Genomic DNA, 15,549 nt, shown 5'->3' with positions numbered 1-15,549 from the left:
GGCGGCAAACATGGCAACGGAGCTAATAGTGATTACCTGAGGGCGAACGCAGGGTGGGTGAGACGCTGTTTTGTCATAACACAAGCTCAACATGTGTTCAAGGATTTTGTTTGATTATATGGAGTGGCGAGTGTACTGACAGACTCTTCCATTACACTGTTAAGCACAATGGATCTTTTGTACAGCAGATACATTCCCTCGTGCTGACACACACATACAGACTAGAAAATGAGAACATATGAGGACCCCGTCTGCACGGAGGATGTGCCGAGGGAGCGCCTCACTTCATAAAAGGCACAATGGCAGGGAAAATAAGTGATTTCTTTCTTTCTCCCACTGTGCTGCAAAGCTGCTGATAGTTTTGCTATTCCAGTCATTCAGTGTAGGTAAAAGCAGTATAGGTTGTGGTTTCATGGGTCACGATTGGGCTCAGGCGCCGCGACGAAACGTATGAGAGACGCAGCATTCCAAACAAAAGAGGGTTTATTAACTAACTAATGTGGCTGGCGAAGCCTCAAAACAGCCCTAAACACAGACAAACACAACTGCCTCTTCCTGGCTGCCCCCCCACCCGCAGAAGACCGTGCCCAGGTGTTTCTCATTAGGGTGACCTTCCCCCTCTTGCAGGTGCTTCTCGTTAGCTCCTCCCTCCTGTTACCTGGAGACAGACAGACAAACATACTCGGGGACTGTTACACATGACAGTCAAAATAGGTTTGCTTTCTTCTTCAGACAGTGATAACAGCAATAATACACTGCTCAGTACTGCCATGGAAATCTTTGACGTTTTTGTCCCTCTCATGTCAGTTAAGGACTTACTTAGCACACACGTTATTCGTTGCAGATAAACTATTCATAATTCTGGCAGGACGTCATTGTTTAAGTACTTCGAAACATTTCTTGACAAGCAGTTGAAAGAATAGTGCGAGAGTGCTGGTGACAGAGAACAAACAGCAGACTGGATCAACAGAATACCAAGACTGCCCTCCAATGGTCAGACAGTGAACCCGCCTCCCCTCTCCATGCAGAAAACAGGATACGGCACAGTCACTAGAATAGGAGTTATTCTCTGTCCATTGCATTCATCTTATAGGTCCAGCACAATTCCACCGAGTCTGTTTCTCTTTCTGTATAATGGAGGACTGTGATGGTGCTTTATCACATGAACATCCTCATCCCCAACATTAGCTCAGATATAACGAGGGTTACTCAGAGGACGGGGGCCCTCTCTGCAGGATGATAAAAGAGCCGAGAGTGCGCCGGTGACACTGCATCGGTCATTAGCCTAGCTCACTTTGCCCTTTCATATATTTCTAAATAAGTGCCTTCCTGCGGGTTTAACGGACCACCTAATCTGCCTACTTAGAGGTGCAGGGGGAGAATGGAAATCCAGAGGAGGTGAATGTCAGGCAGGTAAATGTGCTTATCAGAGCTGTGACATGTTTAGCTCCTCCGGTGGAAATGCCGCTACAGGCTTCTAAACCTGGTCGGTTTCATATAAACTAGGGAGGGATTAGTTTGTTTATATAAATACACGTGGCATGCAGGAAATGTGGCAGCCATTAATGTTGCAGGTTTAAATCCCTACAGCAATTCTCTCTGCACTCTCCCTTTTAAAAAGGCGAGCACTACATTTGAGAATTCACCTGGTGTTTTCCTCTTTGATCAATAGTTGTAAATATACCATTCTCTCCAAAAGACCAGGGAAGTAACAGCCTTATCTGTGATGCTGTTACGATGCACACACACAGGAACTGCTGCATGGCTAACGAATAGCTGCGAGGACATGAGGGATATAGGGGAGTGCTGACACCAAAGGGGAATTAATGCTAAAATACTGCTGGAAGACAGTCCCGATAGACTATTCTGCCAAATGCAAACAGCACAGCAAATCCTCAATCTCCGTAGGAAGGACATTTCAAAATAAAGCAGAGTAAGGTAACTATAAACTCATTTTGGAGTAAGAAAAACACAAAATAGTCCCTATAGAAACACGACAGAATATAAAAGCACAGATTAAAAAGGTTTGGAAAGGCACTGTGCATCAGCATATCAGAGACATGGCACACAAGCTGCTTTCTCACATTTAGAGGACATACAGACTGGGGAATTTCCTTTTACGTAACAGGGGGAAGACTCTTCCTGCCATCCTTCACAAGAACCATATTTTCGAAGTGACATACGGTTTATCTTTGTCTGGTGATGTAGTCAACCCTGTTTCCAAGTTGCGAAATGAGATTCTGAGCCAGCCAGCCCCGAGGGTTCAGCAATGAGTCCACGGCTGGTTCATCTCGAGGGTGGCATTACACTCATCCTGCCATGTAAAATAAGCCTAGAAGGGTAATAAAATCTGTGTAAGAATATCACGTCACACTCCAGAAAAACCAAGACCGTTGGCACTCTTTTTTAGATGGCAGAGGAACAATCAACGCAAAGTGAGTAACTGCTGTTTTTTGTGTTGTTTTTTTTACTAAACTGGGGCACAGAATGCCCCAAAGGGAACAAAAAATAACAACCATAACATTTCACTTCAGTGGTAATACCGATGTAACTGTACATTGTCCATAAGTAGTGGGAGTAGTTCCATTACCACCAGCAGCCAGCGGAGGGAGCTATGCAGCGTCGAGTCTACTGGTGCGATCAAAGTTAGGATTGCTCGGCGTGACCTTGTGACGTATGAATGAATCAAAATAATGTCCACGTACTTACAAAGAAAAGAAAAAGCATTTATTCGGCAACTCTCTCGCTGCAGAGAGATAAAAGCATACTCACAGCATCAGGAAGAGAAAGAAAAAGGAAGGGTTACAAACAAGGGTTTAGGCAGTGGTAAAAACATCTTGTTCACTGTAGCACTTGATTCAACAACAGTTAAGAAGTTGGCGCTCTCTTCAAAGCTTCACTGAGAGACACAGAAAAGTAGTAGCATTTTCTGGTGAATGCGCACACACACTCAAGTTAATAAGCAGACATACTGTACATCCACAAACATTGACGTTTTGTGATTTTGTTGGCACAAATTGTTTAGAAATCTCCAGCTCGAGGCATGAAGTCTACTTCTTAGGTATTGGCAATGTAGTGCATGGTAATAAAAAGACCAACGTATAAAGAGAAAGAATAATATGAAGGTTATTGATTATAATGCCATCGTGGACCGGAATCATGACGGCCTCCTGGATTGTCAACACCTGTCTCACAGTACAGACTGAACAGTTCAACAGTCGTGTTAAACAGGAAGTAATCCACAATGTGGGTGGGAAGGGCAAGATTACATGAACATAATATTAAAAAAATACTAGTAACCACACGATAACTTTCTTTTCACAGCCTCAGAATATCTAACAATGTTATATCTACATGAAGCTCTGTGAGCCGAGAGATAAATGAATTACCGCATCATAAAGATATTTATTATCTTGCAGCAGTCGTCCTGAAAAGCTGCAAAGAATCTTCTGGGTTGATTTGCAGTTCTCATATAAGGGCTGATAACCCTGTTTGACAATGAGTCGTCTTACTGCTTCAATTCTTCTGTGGTCAGAAAATGATGAATCCTTGGATGAACTAAAACAAAAAAAAAACAGCAGCCTCAAGGGCTCAAAAATGAAAACGTTTGAAGCTTCTAGTTTCAACAGCCACTCCAAAACCGCTCTCAAGTCGTAATGATGCGAGTCTGGACCGATGAATGAGGCCAACATCTTCAATAGACATGACATTAAGTGCCATCATAAATGATTAGAAAAAAAAGAACAGACAGCAGCTTTTGAGTTCCTTGTAAATTGATGAACAGAGATTTAAGGGATCTACACGAACACACTAAGAATTACGCAGGTTAAGATTTAGAGTAGTTAAAGAAATTAATAGCACTGTTAATTTGACAAAGACTGAACAATTCTGGTGTAAAACACACTGAACCAAAGTCAAGGGCAGTATAGTCGCTGAGTTTAACAGTGGAGAATGTCTTAAGCAGCAAAGTTAGTGTCAGTGGCAGTTTGGTCATTGGCTTACAAAGAGCCATCAAGTCCGAGTCCGAGTCACAACAGTGGTTATCTTCCAACTCAGATTTCATTAATAAAAAAACAAAACGGGTTGCGATTGTTCTAAACACTAAACTAAACCCAATTATTAAAAATAAAAGATCAAATTGAATTTGAATGACAATGGCAAGGACGCTCTGCTTTGTTCCTCAACCTAACAGTTGAGTTGTGGATTGTTAAGGTCCATGAAGGGTTCAAAGTAAACAGCATCTTTCTTTGAAGCTCTTCTTGTTCTTTTTGTTTTTTCCTTTTCCGTTTTTGTCTTTGTTTTCTGACATTTTCTTGCCTCGTACTTCACGCATCAGGTCAAAGAATACCTGGCGGGAGAAAATAATGAAATCAATTCAGCACACTTGCTAAATCTATTCTCATTAATTATTGATCCATGACTTATTTGAAAATACATCGATTTAACGTAAAGTAGTGTGATGTGTGTGTGTTCACACACCTTGTCGACGTTGGCCCTGGTTTTAGCTGATGTCTCCACATATTGGACTCCCCACTCCTCGGCCTTCCCTCGAGCCTCCTCCACAGATACCTGCCGACGCTCCTCCAGGTCCGACTTGTTCCCGACCACAAGGAGAGGGATCTTGTCCTCTTCCGCCTTCACCCGCAAGATCTGCTCCCTGCCAGCACAGCATTAGATTGAATCTAATTTAAGATTAAGTCTAACTTAGACTAGTTCACTAGGCTGAAAGTTAGAAAACATACAGGACAGTCCACATTGAGCACAATATAATCTACGAGGTTAAACAGAGAAAAAAATAACTCAGGAGTTTAGATCAAAGCTCATGAAAAGCTACGTTAATATGTTATGCAAATGTGAACATTAATAAATACTAGTAAGGAGTATTTCTGGGAAAATCCATGAGTCCATCCCAAAAAACTAAATGTTTTTAAGAACTAGTTTTCGAGATCAGTATGGGTGCTTTTCATGGTATTTTGTAATGTATTATCCATTCATTGTTTTAAAGGTATGGCTGTTGTAAACAATAATCTCCTTTAAAGAGCTTAAAAACATTTCCTAACGTACAGCATTCAATGTGTCACAAAATGATTCCCGCACAGATGACATTTCAATTATTTTCCGATCCCACACAAAGACAGATAGACGCGGGATACAGTACCTGAACTCCACAGTGGCTGAGAAGGACTCCTGCTCAGTGATGGAGAAAACCAGCAGGAAGCCCTCCCCGCTGCGAAAATAGTTGTCCCTGATGGCAGCGTAGTCCTCCTGCCCGGCCGTGTCTAGAATGTCGATCTGGACCTCCTCCCCATCCAGAACCACCTTCTTCCTGTAGCTGTCTGCCTTGGTGGGCTCGTAGTCCTCCACGAACTGGAGATGAACAGATACGTTTCTTTGGAGATTTTAAAGCGCAAAACATGGGGACAACTTGTTTTAACATGCATGAAGCGTCAGTAAAGCATGAAGAGTTGTTTGTCGGCCTCCACACGGGTTGAAATAGAAGCGTGTCTGAGCCGTGTAATGGACAGCAGACACGTGACACATGTCAGCTGATCTGCTGCCCATCTCTGCACTCAATTGAGTGTTGTTACAGTAAACAACATATCTGATCAAGCGAGCAGTGGACTCGAGAAAAGTGTTACTAGGCAAAAAGGTGATATCCATCTAGATTACGACACGGGATAAAAAAAACATTTTTAAAAAGTGAACTGGTTACAAATGGCCAGTGCTTACTGTTGAAGCCCATACTTCCTTATCTCACAATTAGCTGTTTATAAGCGTGTGTTGACTCACCTCATCGTACATGAACTGCAGGGTGAGGGCCGACTTCCCCACGCCTCCACTTCCCACCATTATCACCTTGTGCAGTGCCAGAGAGCTCTGGTTTTTACTTTTACCGGTAGCCATCACTGGATTCTTCTTTGTGTATCTTTCACACACTCACACACATACGCACACACGCCCGCATACACTTCCTCTCCAACCAGACAACTTGGACAAAACCTGTGAATGACATAAGTGGAAAGATATAAATATGCAAAGTAAATAACCTCCATAAGTGTGAGGACAGATGACAGTTACTTAACAGCTTCCACGACGACAGTAACTTGCTGTGCCAAGGCGCTCGGCTTTGCTCCAGCAAATCTTGAATCTTAACCCCCACCCTTCCCATTAAAGTGCCAAATTGCCTAATCATGAATGCTAGAACTTTATAAAGTTCGCCATCAAAAGGTCGTTTTAGCTGATCGGAAGTAATGAAGCCATCATTCTCCACTGCAAGACTGCATTTAGGAATGCATTAAAATAGGGCATCATGTGCTAACCTCGTTAAAAAAGGGGGATGTCATTTGCCATCTATCTGCACTATATGGGCCCTGCCCTTAGAAGGTGAAAGCTCAGAGTGAATTGCTTTCACCTGACTTCCATATCTTTTGTCTCTGTCAGACACAACTTCCAACATAATGCTATGTTGTAAATGCCTGGCTGCCATGTCTTAACCTGCACAGCCTTTGGATGGACAGGAAATGATTGTACCAATAGTGTCACGTGTGCACAGACGACAAGTCAAAACAAGTTATCAGTGAGTCATAAGTAGCCTTTTATAGAGTTCAAAGGGGATTTTGCAGGTCAACCACAGAAGTTAGCATGGCGCTGGTTACCTCAACAAAACACTGTGTACATTTCCTCATTTTCTGCGCTTCGTACTTAAAGATATTAAGAATAGGTAAAGCTGCATGAGCAGACTTTACCATAAACAATGATTGCATATTGTCAAAAAACTCTGATACTGAGCGTTCCTAGTTTGACTGGTATGGTACACTGTAGGAAAACATTCATTAACACAGCCTTTGATGAAACATGTAACGTGCAAGATTTGTGCGTAAATAATAGATCAGACAAAGTTACAGCTCAGGCCAGTGAGACTCCCAATTTTTTTCTGGAAGATCCACCAAACAGCCAATATCCTGTTGAATTTATGATGCAGCAGAAGTCTGGGGCAATCGCTTCCTGTGGACTTGCCTACTGACTTACTTCTACTGCCTTCTGTTTGATAAATATGACATCCAGCTTTCATCAGTTAACCCTCAGCTATATACAATGTCATATGCAGACAGAAACAGACCTTTTATAATATATTTCAGCAGAGATAATCCATTAATTTGTCAAATAAATGCGCTAATTTGTCAAATGCACAGTTTAAAATATAACACGAGGTGGGTGAGCTAACTGGCTAGCTAACAAGTTACCCAATGGGGAAAGTTACTTTAAAAATTTGATTTGACATTAGGAACTGTGTGCCATGCCATCTTAGGTTAGAATGAACAACAGACTTATAAAAGACATATTTTACAATACAGAATGACTGAAGATAGATTAAAGAACAAATGCATCAAATAGTGGTGCAGCATCTGTTTATATACAGATAAGAAATTCTGTGCATGCAAGTATTTTAAGCTCTGACATATGGTGGAAGAGTATGCTACTCAATGCAGTGCATGGTTACAATTAAATTAAATGGGCATAGTTGTAACCAAAAACGTGCCATTGGATGTGGATTTTTAGGCTTTGTTAAAATTGTGCAAAATTCCCAAGCTTAATTTGACTTGGAAAGTTGACAGCAATGTTTCAACCCTTTGAAACCCTATTGAGCACACACGGTTGTTTTCTGGGCTCCACCCTTGACAATCCTGCTGGATAGGTCAACAGTAAGCAACCAGTAATCAAACACCCAGCTCACAACCAACTATGAACCGTCAAATACACAGCTGAGCAGCTGGCAATAATGTCAACAGATGTCGAATTATATAAATACAAATTAAGATCTTGAGCTGAGAAGCAACAGAGCAAGGGTACACTTTGCCTTGGCATCCTGAGAAACTGTCTGCCAGATGACTTAATACGGTTGCTGTAGCATCACAGGCACCAAACTTTTTCTTTACAATCTTTCGCCATATGATTTGATCGATCTGAAAAAAAAAAGTCCTTTCTCTGTAGATGGCACACTAATAGCAGCACTGAGCTAATACCTAAAATTATTTACAATCTGCTTTTGCCTAACAGTGAACATTTCACCTCAGCTAATACAGCAAGAGGAGTGTGCACTGAGAGTTAACCAGAAGTAGCAGAGAGAAGAGAAAACATTGCTGTTGGTGGGAATTTTTGTGTTTTCACATTAGGGCTTTTCTTATAAAAGTAGAGATAACGTCAAAACAACACAGAAGCCCATGAAACCATCTTAAAGTTCTGGAAGCATTGCAAACTCCTGGTGTATGTAGATTAACAATTTCTATATAGATTAGCAATTGCAAAGATGAGCTTTTGCCGCATCACTTTCCTTCCAGGGGGACATGTGTTTTGCATCAAAGTAACTTACACTTAACTTGCATACGGAGGACGTGGCACCAACGACCTGTGCTCTTCCTGTCTTTGTTATCAGTAAAAAGACCAGTGAAAGCGCTCATAGGAAGGATATGTACAAACACAACAACACACCTTGTATAAGAACATATGCCAAACTCAGCACTTATGCATAGGGGGTCACCATCTAAATTATTCACTTGTAACCCACTTCTCTGTGCGCATGCACACACACATACGAATCCCAACGCTAAACCTAGACCTATGTGGGGGAAAAATATATGTTTGCACAAGGTACTGCTTGGTGCAACTTTTCCAAAGGAAGTTTAAACCTTAGGGCAGGGGTTACACCATATTTCCACCAGCTGCAGTTCACCACAAATAGCTTTCCGTGTCCTAATGAAAATAACTAATTAATATTTAGACCTGACCCACATATGGAATTGGAGTCTGCTTGGCGCTAGTCCTCTTTAAGGGGGTGTGGAGTTATGGAAAGGGAGAGATACAGTCTAAAAGACCACTCTGGTTGCTAAGCTCCTGAAATATAGATGGCACCAGTGTAGTGTGGGTTATAGGAATTCATTAAGAGTCCCTTTGGAGATTGGGCCAGTGTTCCCTTCCTGCTCATCTTCACACTTTATAGCATGCACGCTCCAATATTATCCAGGACTCACACAGATATTAATAAAAGACTACAGCAAGCTGATAGAGCCAAAAACTCATGTTGATGCTCATAAGCTTTGCAAGTAGTCCATTTACTTCAAATAGAAAATGACCTCCAATCACCTCCTGTATGCTTTAAATGACTAGGCTCACATTCAAAACAAACATTGCTATCAAATAATTGTTATATTCTAAAAAAAAAAAAAAAATGATGACTGGTATTTGAACATAATCCCTTTATTTATTTTGTTTAACCCTCCTCATGTTCAGTAAGGTGGAGCACTCTTTCTTCAAGTTTGATATGCCAATAAACTCTATCACATGTGCAGAAGTTAAGGGTTTGTGATGGTCAAATTCCACATTGTGTACCGTGATACCAAGATTCCACTTTGTGCCGAGTAGAATAAGTGAAATGATGTGTGTGTGATGGTAAATTCGAGACATCTGAGCCAACGTTGCAGAAACCCCGATGACCCTCTCTCTGCATTCCTGAGGACACAGGGGTGAGGGGATTTCCTTTCAACTGATGGAGAAAGCAGGATTCCAAGGATCTGAAAAGGAGATCAGCTCAGTGTTGCCATCTCTCTCCTCGTCAGTGGGTCAACTGAGTCAACCAAAACAATCTGGCCTTGGGTGGGTGCGAGGGAAATGAAACAGTGATGTTGCACAGATGCAATGGGAGGATGATGTGACCGCATGTTATGTCATTTGAGGGGAGACGATTTTGTCATAAGTTCACTCAAAAACATTTTCCAACCCTACTAACAGATCCCCCTTTATAGTTCAGCAGCCAAGAATGTACACAACTGCCTCCCTAACGCTCAAGCTGCAAAACTCTTTCTGCCGCTCCTCGACTAAAAGAGTTCTTCATTTATACTCCGGCTAATGTGGGAGTTTTTAGTTTAGTCTATTATATTTTGCAAAATTTCAAAATTACAAAAACCTAACAGAAATAAATAATATCACACAACACGAAGAGGCAGAAAGTTATTTGAAGTCTCCACCTGAATAATAATAAAATGTCAGAATAGTATAGAGAACATAAAATGAATACGCATAAGGTATGATACATAATAACAATATCAATAGGGCGAATTGGGCCCTTTGCTTCTGTACAGCTACTGGTCACAACTAGTTGTAACCACGGCGCACTGTGGAGCAACTATACAACATAGATAAGTCACCTTAGTCATGAGGTTTGTGTAAGAATGGGTCTTCTGTAACACACAGCAAGAGGGATTTAAGATCCTATGCTTTGTTTATTGCAGAGCAACCAATGGTTCGCAATTAAACAGCAAATCACAGATATGTTTTATACCGATGCAGCGGTTATAATGGCCACTGCCAGCGGAGATGAGGAAACGACTTGGCTGAATTAAAAAGGCGGTATACAGCAGCAAAGCGGAAACTCTCAGAAAGCCACCCACAATGCATACTAACAACCCTTGGCCAAAGGAGTGCACAGAGGAGCCTTTGATGAAACTGGGCAGCGGGGAACTAAATCCTCTCTGTGGTACAATCCTTCCTACTTCAGCAACACTAAGTGAGCTGCTTTTTAAAATTCAGCTCCAGTCTCAAAAACGTTTCCTCTTTTTTTTTATTCATATGGGAACCATCATCAAGGTGCAAATGAAGTGCAGTCATCACTGATCCCACTCAGCTTTTAGAACTATGACTCCGGCAAAATAGTACACAGTGTTGTGGAACTGTATAATGTGAATGCATCCATGATGACATTGTGATGCAAAATATTTTTTTGGGGGGGTAGGGGAGGTCTAACATTCAAGACCCAGATATCCTCTCTAAGCTCTCTGCAGCTGACCCGGGTGATCGTATCCAAACACTCATGTCTTTCCATCAAGCATTCCACTAGATTGGTTCTGGGTAGTTTTTTTACTTCAGTAAACAAGAGGGGAAAACAATGCATCTACTCTGTACATGTGGAGGAAAATTGTGCTTTAGCATATACTGTATTATGTCAGATGCTGGGATTGTTATGTTGTAATCCCCAGTTTACAACAACTCCTTGCACTCTGCAACGGTCACAAATTCCTCAGGCATGAATCATAGAAATTAGCTGACATTCAGACAAAAAAATTATAAACTTTTCCTGCTGACAGAAAGCAGAGACTTGATGTCAGCTAGGTATGCATCGGCATCACTATATTCTGCACATAATCACTCACTTTCTAAGTCCAGTAAAACAAAAAGAAGCCTTACACCAGTAGTTAAGCCCTTTCACTCCACTTCCAATGCAAACACCATTAGCAGATGCTTTTTCTGTGTCCTGTGCTTTTACACACTAAGAGCCCCAGTCATTTAGGGAACCGTTCAGAAAAGGAAAACCTGATCAGAAAAGCAGATGGACCTCTTTGATATGAGCCAAATAAGTTGTGTCCAAAATGAGGGAAAGAGGTCTTGCGCAAACCGCTTGTCAATTGTGACAAGTTGCAGTAACAGGAAGGACCCTGAGGGATTACCATCAAGAAAAACATTTAAGTGAGAAAAAAAGAATATTTGGAGCTCCAGGGATAAACATCCTGACAGGGAAAAAGGATGACTGCAGGGCCAGCTCTGTGGCATTCACAAGACCTTTTCTTCACCTCTGATGTTATTTGCTTGCAATGGGTCTACAACTATGCATAAATCTATCTTTCCCAGATTTACAATCACAATCCAGCTGTGTTGTTGTTTGCATTAAGCAGCTAGGATATTGGTCAAAGACGATCAAGGCACTGACCTCTTTTATTCATTTCAATTTCACTGGAGAAGCTTTCAGTCCCTGTATTTTCAGTTCCAGCATTTTTTAAAACAATTAATTATGCTATGATGGGGGAAAAAAACACAACACTCGACAGTTATAAATGATATTAGCCATCAAAAGTACCAAAACTGGTGGAGCACTACAACATGGCCATGATAGTAATTTATAGAATCAGCATTGTACTCATGGGTTGTTCTGAAGGGGAAGTTGACTGCATGTCATTCCAGGCGTTTACAGTAAATATCCGTCACTTGTCCGTGATGCCACAAGGCTTCTGACTGTTTCGACCACAATTTGTACGTTTTGGGGAGCAAACTCACAGTTGGCATCAGCTAATGGTTGTTTGCTGTGTGTGAGAGAGCAGCAGGCTATGTTTAGGCCGTGACCTCCATGTATGTCGCGGTGGGTAAATCAAACAACTTGTAGCGGGTCAAGGATGCAGTAGTACCACTTAGCTCTCTTTGACTATTGAAGGTGACAACTGAGTTTAAATATTTACCTTGAACTCTACCAGAAGACGTGCTATGATTAATTTGGATTGATCAAAGCCTAAAGAAGATCAGTAGTTTCAACATTAAATCCTACAATACAATACGGGAATAATTAATAAGTAATCTGGATACATATAAGACACCTCTGTGAATGATATTTTATATTATATTGTATATCATGAAGCAAGTGTTTGCCTTGTGCCACAACCGACAAAGTCAATGTCTCAGTTCTGTGAGATCCATCAATGACAATCTGAGTTTGATTATGGATAATATTGCCTAAGGGGTGTAACATATAGTCCTTTGATTAAAGCAAAGACGCATTGACTGAGTGATCGATACTTCTTCTACTGCACATATTGAATAAATAACTGGACAAATCTGCAGTGGAGTACATTGCACCTCTGAATCACAAAATCCTGTATTTATTCAGCAAAGACGACGAAATAGAAGAGACGGTAAATCCGCCTGTTAAGGGTTTTTTTTTTTGGTTATTAAACTAGGCCTTAATGACCCTTGAGACACATGAATCTGGATGATGAATTACAATTGTCATTTTCCCCTGATACCAAAAAGGACTATTATTAATGAGATGGAGTAACACTATATTGCTTTGCCAACACTATCCTAAATCCCCTCAACCCATCTGCAAACAAAAACAGAGTTTGATAAGAGTTGACAGCGTTACAACCATATGCAAAATGTAGCTTCAGTAAACACAACAGTCACTGATCAACAACAAAAACACTTGGGTCATCCAGCACCCATCTACTGCATGTATATAAATATTACAGATAAGACAGATAAGATAGTTAACTAATTTCATTAAAGTCATGGAGGAAATCATGTGTGACACAACGTGAATTAGACGCCATATAATTATTAAATGCATACCAAAGCTGTGTGGCGTTAAACTACTCGGCCACACAGCATTTGCTGACAGTTGTGAATAACGTTAACTGAAGAAAACACGTCCCGCTTGGGTGTGTCCTGTTCTCATGAGGGAGGTGACTTTTCAGTAAATACCCGTTGGCGTAACGTTAATTATTGACTGGAATATAATTTCAGCAGCTTTCTAATTGTATCCTGCATAGTAGTAGCTATACTAAACACCCCTCAACAACATATATCTGTCAAACAGGTATGCTAAGGTGACTTAGCAGCAGGAGTTTACAGCAGCTTTATAAGCTAACGCCAGCAACAGCAGCTGACTTCAACACAAAAACTCACAAACATGGACTTCGGCAATGAGATGACCGTGTGAATGATAACGTTAAAAAAAAACAAAAAAAAAAACACAACATACACGCACGCTCTTTCACTCATTCACAAATAAAGACAATTGAAGACGTGCCAAAGCAAATGTTGTCCACATACAGCTGAACTAAACAGTGACTGGTGACGGTAGCTAACCCTAAAGATAATTTACCAGCGATTATTAGCTTGATGTTGTACCCGTCACCAGAGACATACATGACACGGAAACTACAACACTAAAGCGGGCAAACTTGTTACCAGATAGCTTAAGTTAAACCCGATTAGGAGTTTATATTTGAACGCATCGCTATGTTAAACGGTCACCTCTAACGTTAGGTCCATTGGTCGCTTTGCTTTAAAACAGGTGTGGTACTTTGTGACCGTGGAAAGAAACACACAGTTATTCCACTTCATTAATATATGTTATGACGGCTTACCAAAGCAGGAGTTTGTATTTCTGCCCTTCGGTTAATGTTATCTTGATGACTGCATTAATAGAGCATGTCGGGGCATTGGTTTCTCCAAAAGCTAGTCGCTCCTGCAACAAAAGCCCCACCTTCCGGATGTAAAAACTAGGGACGACCGGATGTGACGTCATCGTAGCCTCTCGTCAAAGTCTGTCGACGTTTGTTTAGATTTTCGCTAAATCAATTTATGTATAATTTAGCTTGTCACAATTGACCCGTCCAACAACAAATCAAGGGGTTTTGTTTTTCTAAAAAAAGACAATGACAAATTAATAATTTAATTGTAATGTCCAGAAATCCACAAGCGGGAACAGCTGTGTGGCCCCATATGTGTTTGTTATAGCTCGATAATTAATTACAAATTATGGCGGTCCCATTATGTCCCTTCGGCTGTCAAAAAAAACTAAAAATATTTGTTAAATTATAGAAATCTACGCAATTGTCATATTTGAGAAGGTGTGCAATAAATTTTTGCAACAACAAAAAAAGACAATTTAGATAAAAATTGTGATAGAATACATATAATGGTACAATATAGTCAGGTATCACAAATTACAAAATGGTTAGTTAGGATGTATAAGTGACTGAATACAAAACCACTGGTATGACCTTTACGCAATACAATTATATTCTTATTGTTGGCGAATAGGTTTTCAGTTAAGAAAACAAAGAAGCCAAAAATCCTATTAAAATGTATGCTTAAAATGGAGCTAAGTGAAGCTTGAGTCTACAATGAGTAACAGTATATTCAATCTTTGTTCATTGCGTTGCACTAATAGTGTCCTCCAGGACCATAATAATAAGTTAGTAAAGTAAATGGATGGCTGGTTATGGTACAGCTGGTCGTTTTTAGGTCTTATTTATAGAGGTGATTAAAAGCCCGTCACTACACTCTCCCAAAAGATTTTATAATTGCAGATTCGGAGACATTGGCCTCAAACATGAAAAATATATATTTTTTTTTAAAAAAGGTATGCACTTTTTATTTGGCTTTTATCTTAATTCCAGCAGGGGATTAGAGCACATACCATATGTTTAAGGTCTTGGCCCTCTAAGTATATGGCACTGATAAAGGGGCACTCTATGCTCCATAGGTTTTTACTTTACCGTTTACTATTGTAGGGCTATTGGCTGCACCATTTATATTCACTGTACCCTTCTGGCCTTAATAAGTTTGAGCTTACATATTTCCTGTACTAGTTTTCATACTTTATTCATGGCCTTGGTACACATTTATGCTTATCATTGATATACTGGAGACCAGGTTGAGTAATGAAATGCACTAAAGAGCTTGAGGCACTAGGTTCGTCTCTATGGCGCTCTACTTTTTTTTTTTTTTTTGTCTCTGTGGAGATAATGATTGATAGTGATTGATTTTGTATACCTTTGAGTATAAATGTTGAGAAGTCATTTATATATATATATATATATATATATATATATATATATATATATATATATATATATATATATATATATATATATATATATATATATATATATATATATATATATATATATATTTAAACTGAGAACTGTACCACTTGGGTGC

At 40.2% G+C, this 15,549-nt stretch overlaps 1 protein-coding gene across 2 annotated transcripts; it reads right to left on the bottom strand.

The window, feature by feature from the left end:
* Positions 1-524: 524 nt before the first annotated feature.
* Positions 525-14,113, bottom strand: LOC137782760 (ras-related protein Ral-B). 2 transcript variants are annotated; one of them, XM_068572367.1, is made up of 5 exons: positions 13,968-14,113; positions 5,791-6,000; positions 5,159-5,367; positions 4,480-4,657; positions 525-658 (listed from the first exon to the last, which is right to left on the bottom strand). In XM_068572367.1, exons 2-5 carry the CDS (start codon positions 5,902-5,904, stop codon positions 638-640), a joined length of 522 nt encoding a protein of 173 aa, XP_068428468.1. In that variant the 5' UTR covers positions 5,905-6,000; positions 13,968-14,113; the 3' UTR covers positions 525-637. The 2 variants fall into 2 exon arrangements, with proteins under 2 accessions (XP_068428468.1, XP_068428467.1); XM_068572366.1 differs by lacking the exon at positions 525-658 and adding an exon at positions 2,706-4,348.
* Positions 14,114-15,549: the final 1,436 nt, after the last annotated feature.

The sequence above is a fragment of the Clinocottus analis genome, unplaced genomic scaffold (genome assembly GCF_023055335.1).
Source record: "Clinocottus analis isolate CAN_PGR_092001 unplaced genomic scaffold, fCliAna1.0.p SCAF_12, whole genome shotgun sequence".
Classification (NCBI taxonomy): Eukaryota; Metazoa; Chordata; class Actinopteri; order Perciformes; family Cottidae; genus Clinocottus; species Clinocottus analis.
The sequence above is the reverse complement of the archived record's forward strand: the minus strand, read 5'-3'. Positions and strand labels throughout refer to the sequence as shown.

Coding starts and splice junctions, on each gene's coding strand:
- LOC137782760 (XM_068572366.1), bottom strand. CDS start 5,904: ATGGCTACCGGTAAAAGTAAAAACCAGAGCTCTCTGGCACTGCACAAG. Junction 5,368..5,790: donor TGCAGTTCATGTACGATGAG/GTGAGTCAACAC, acceptor GTTCATCTCCAG/TTCGTGGAGGACTACGAGCC. Junction 4,349..4,479: donor CCAGGGCCAACGTCGACAAG/GTGTGTGAACAC, acceptor TTCTCCCGCCAG/GTATTCTTTGACCTGATGCG.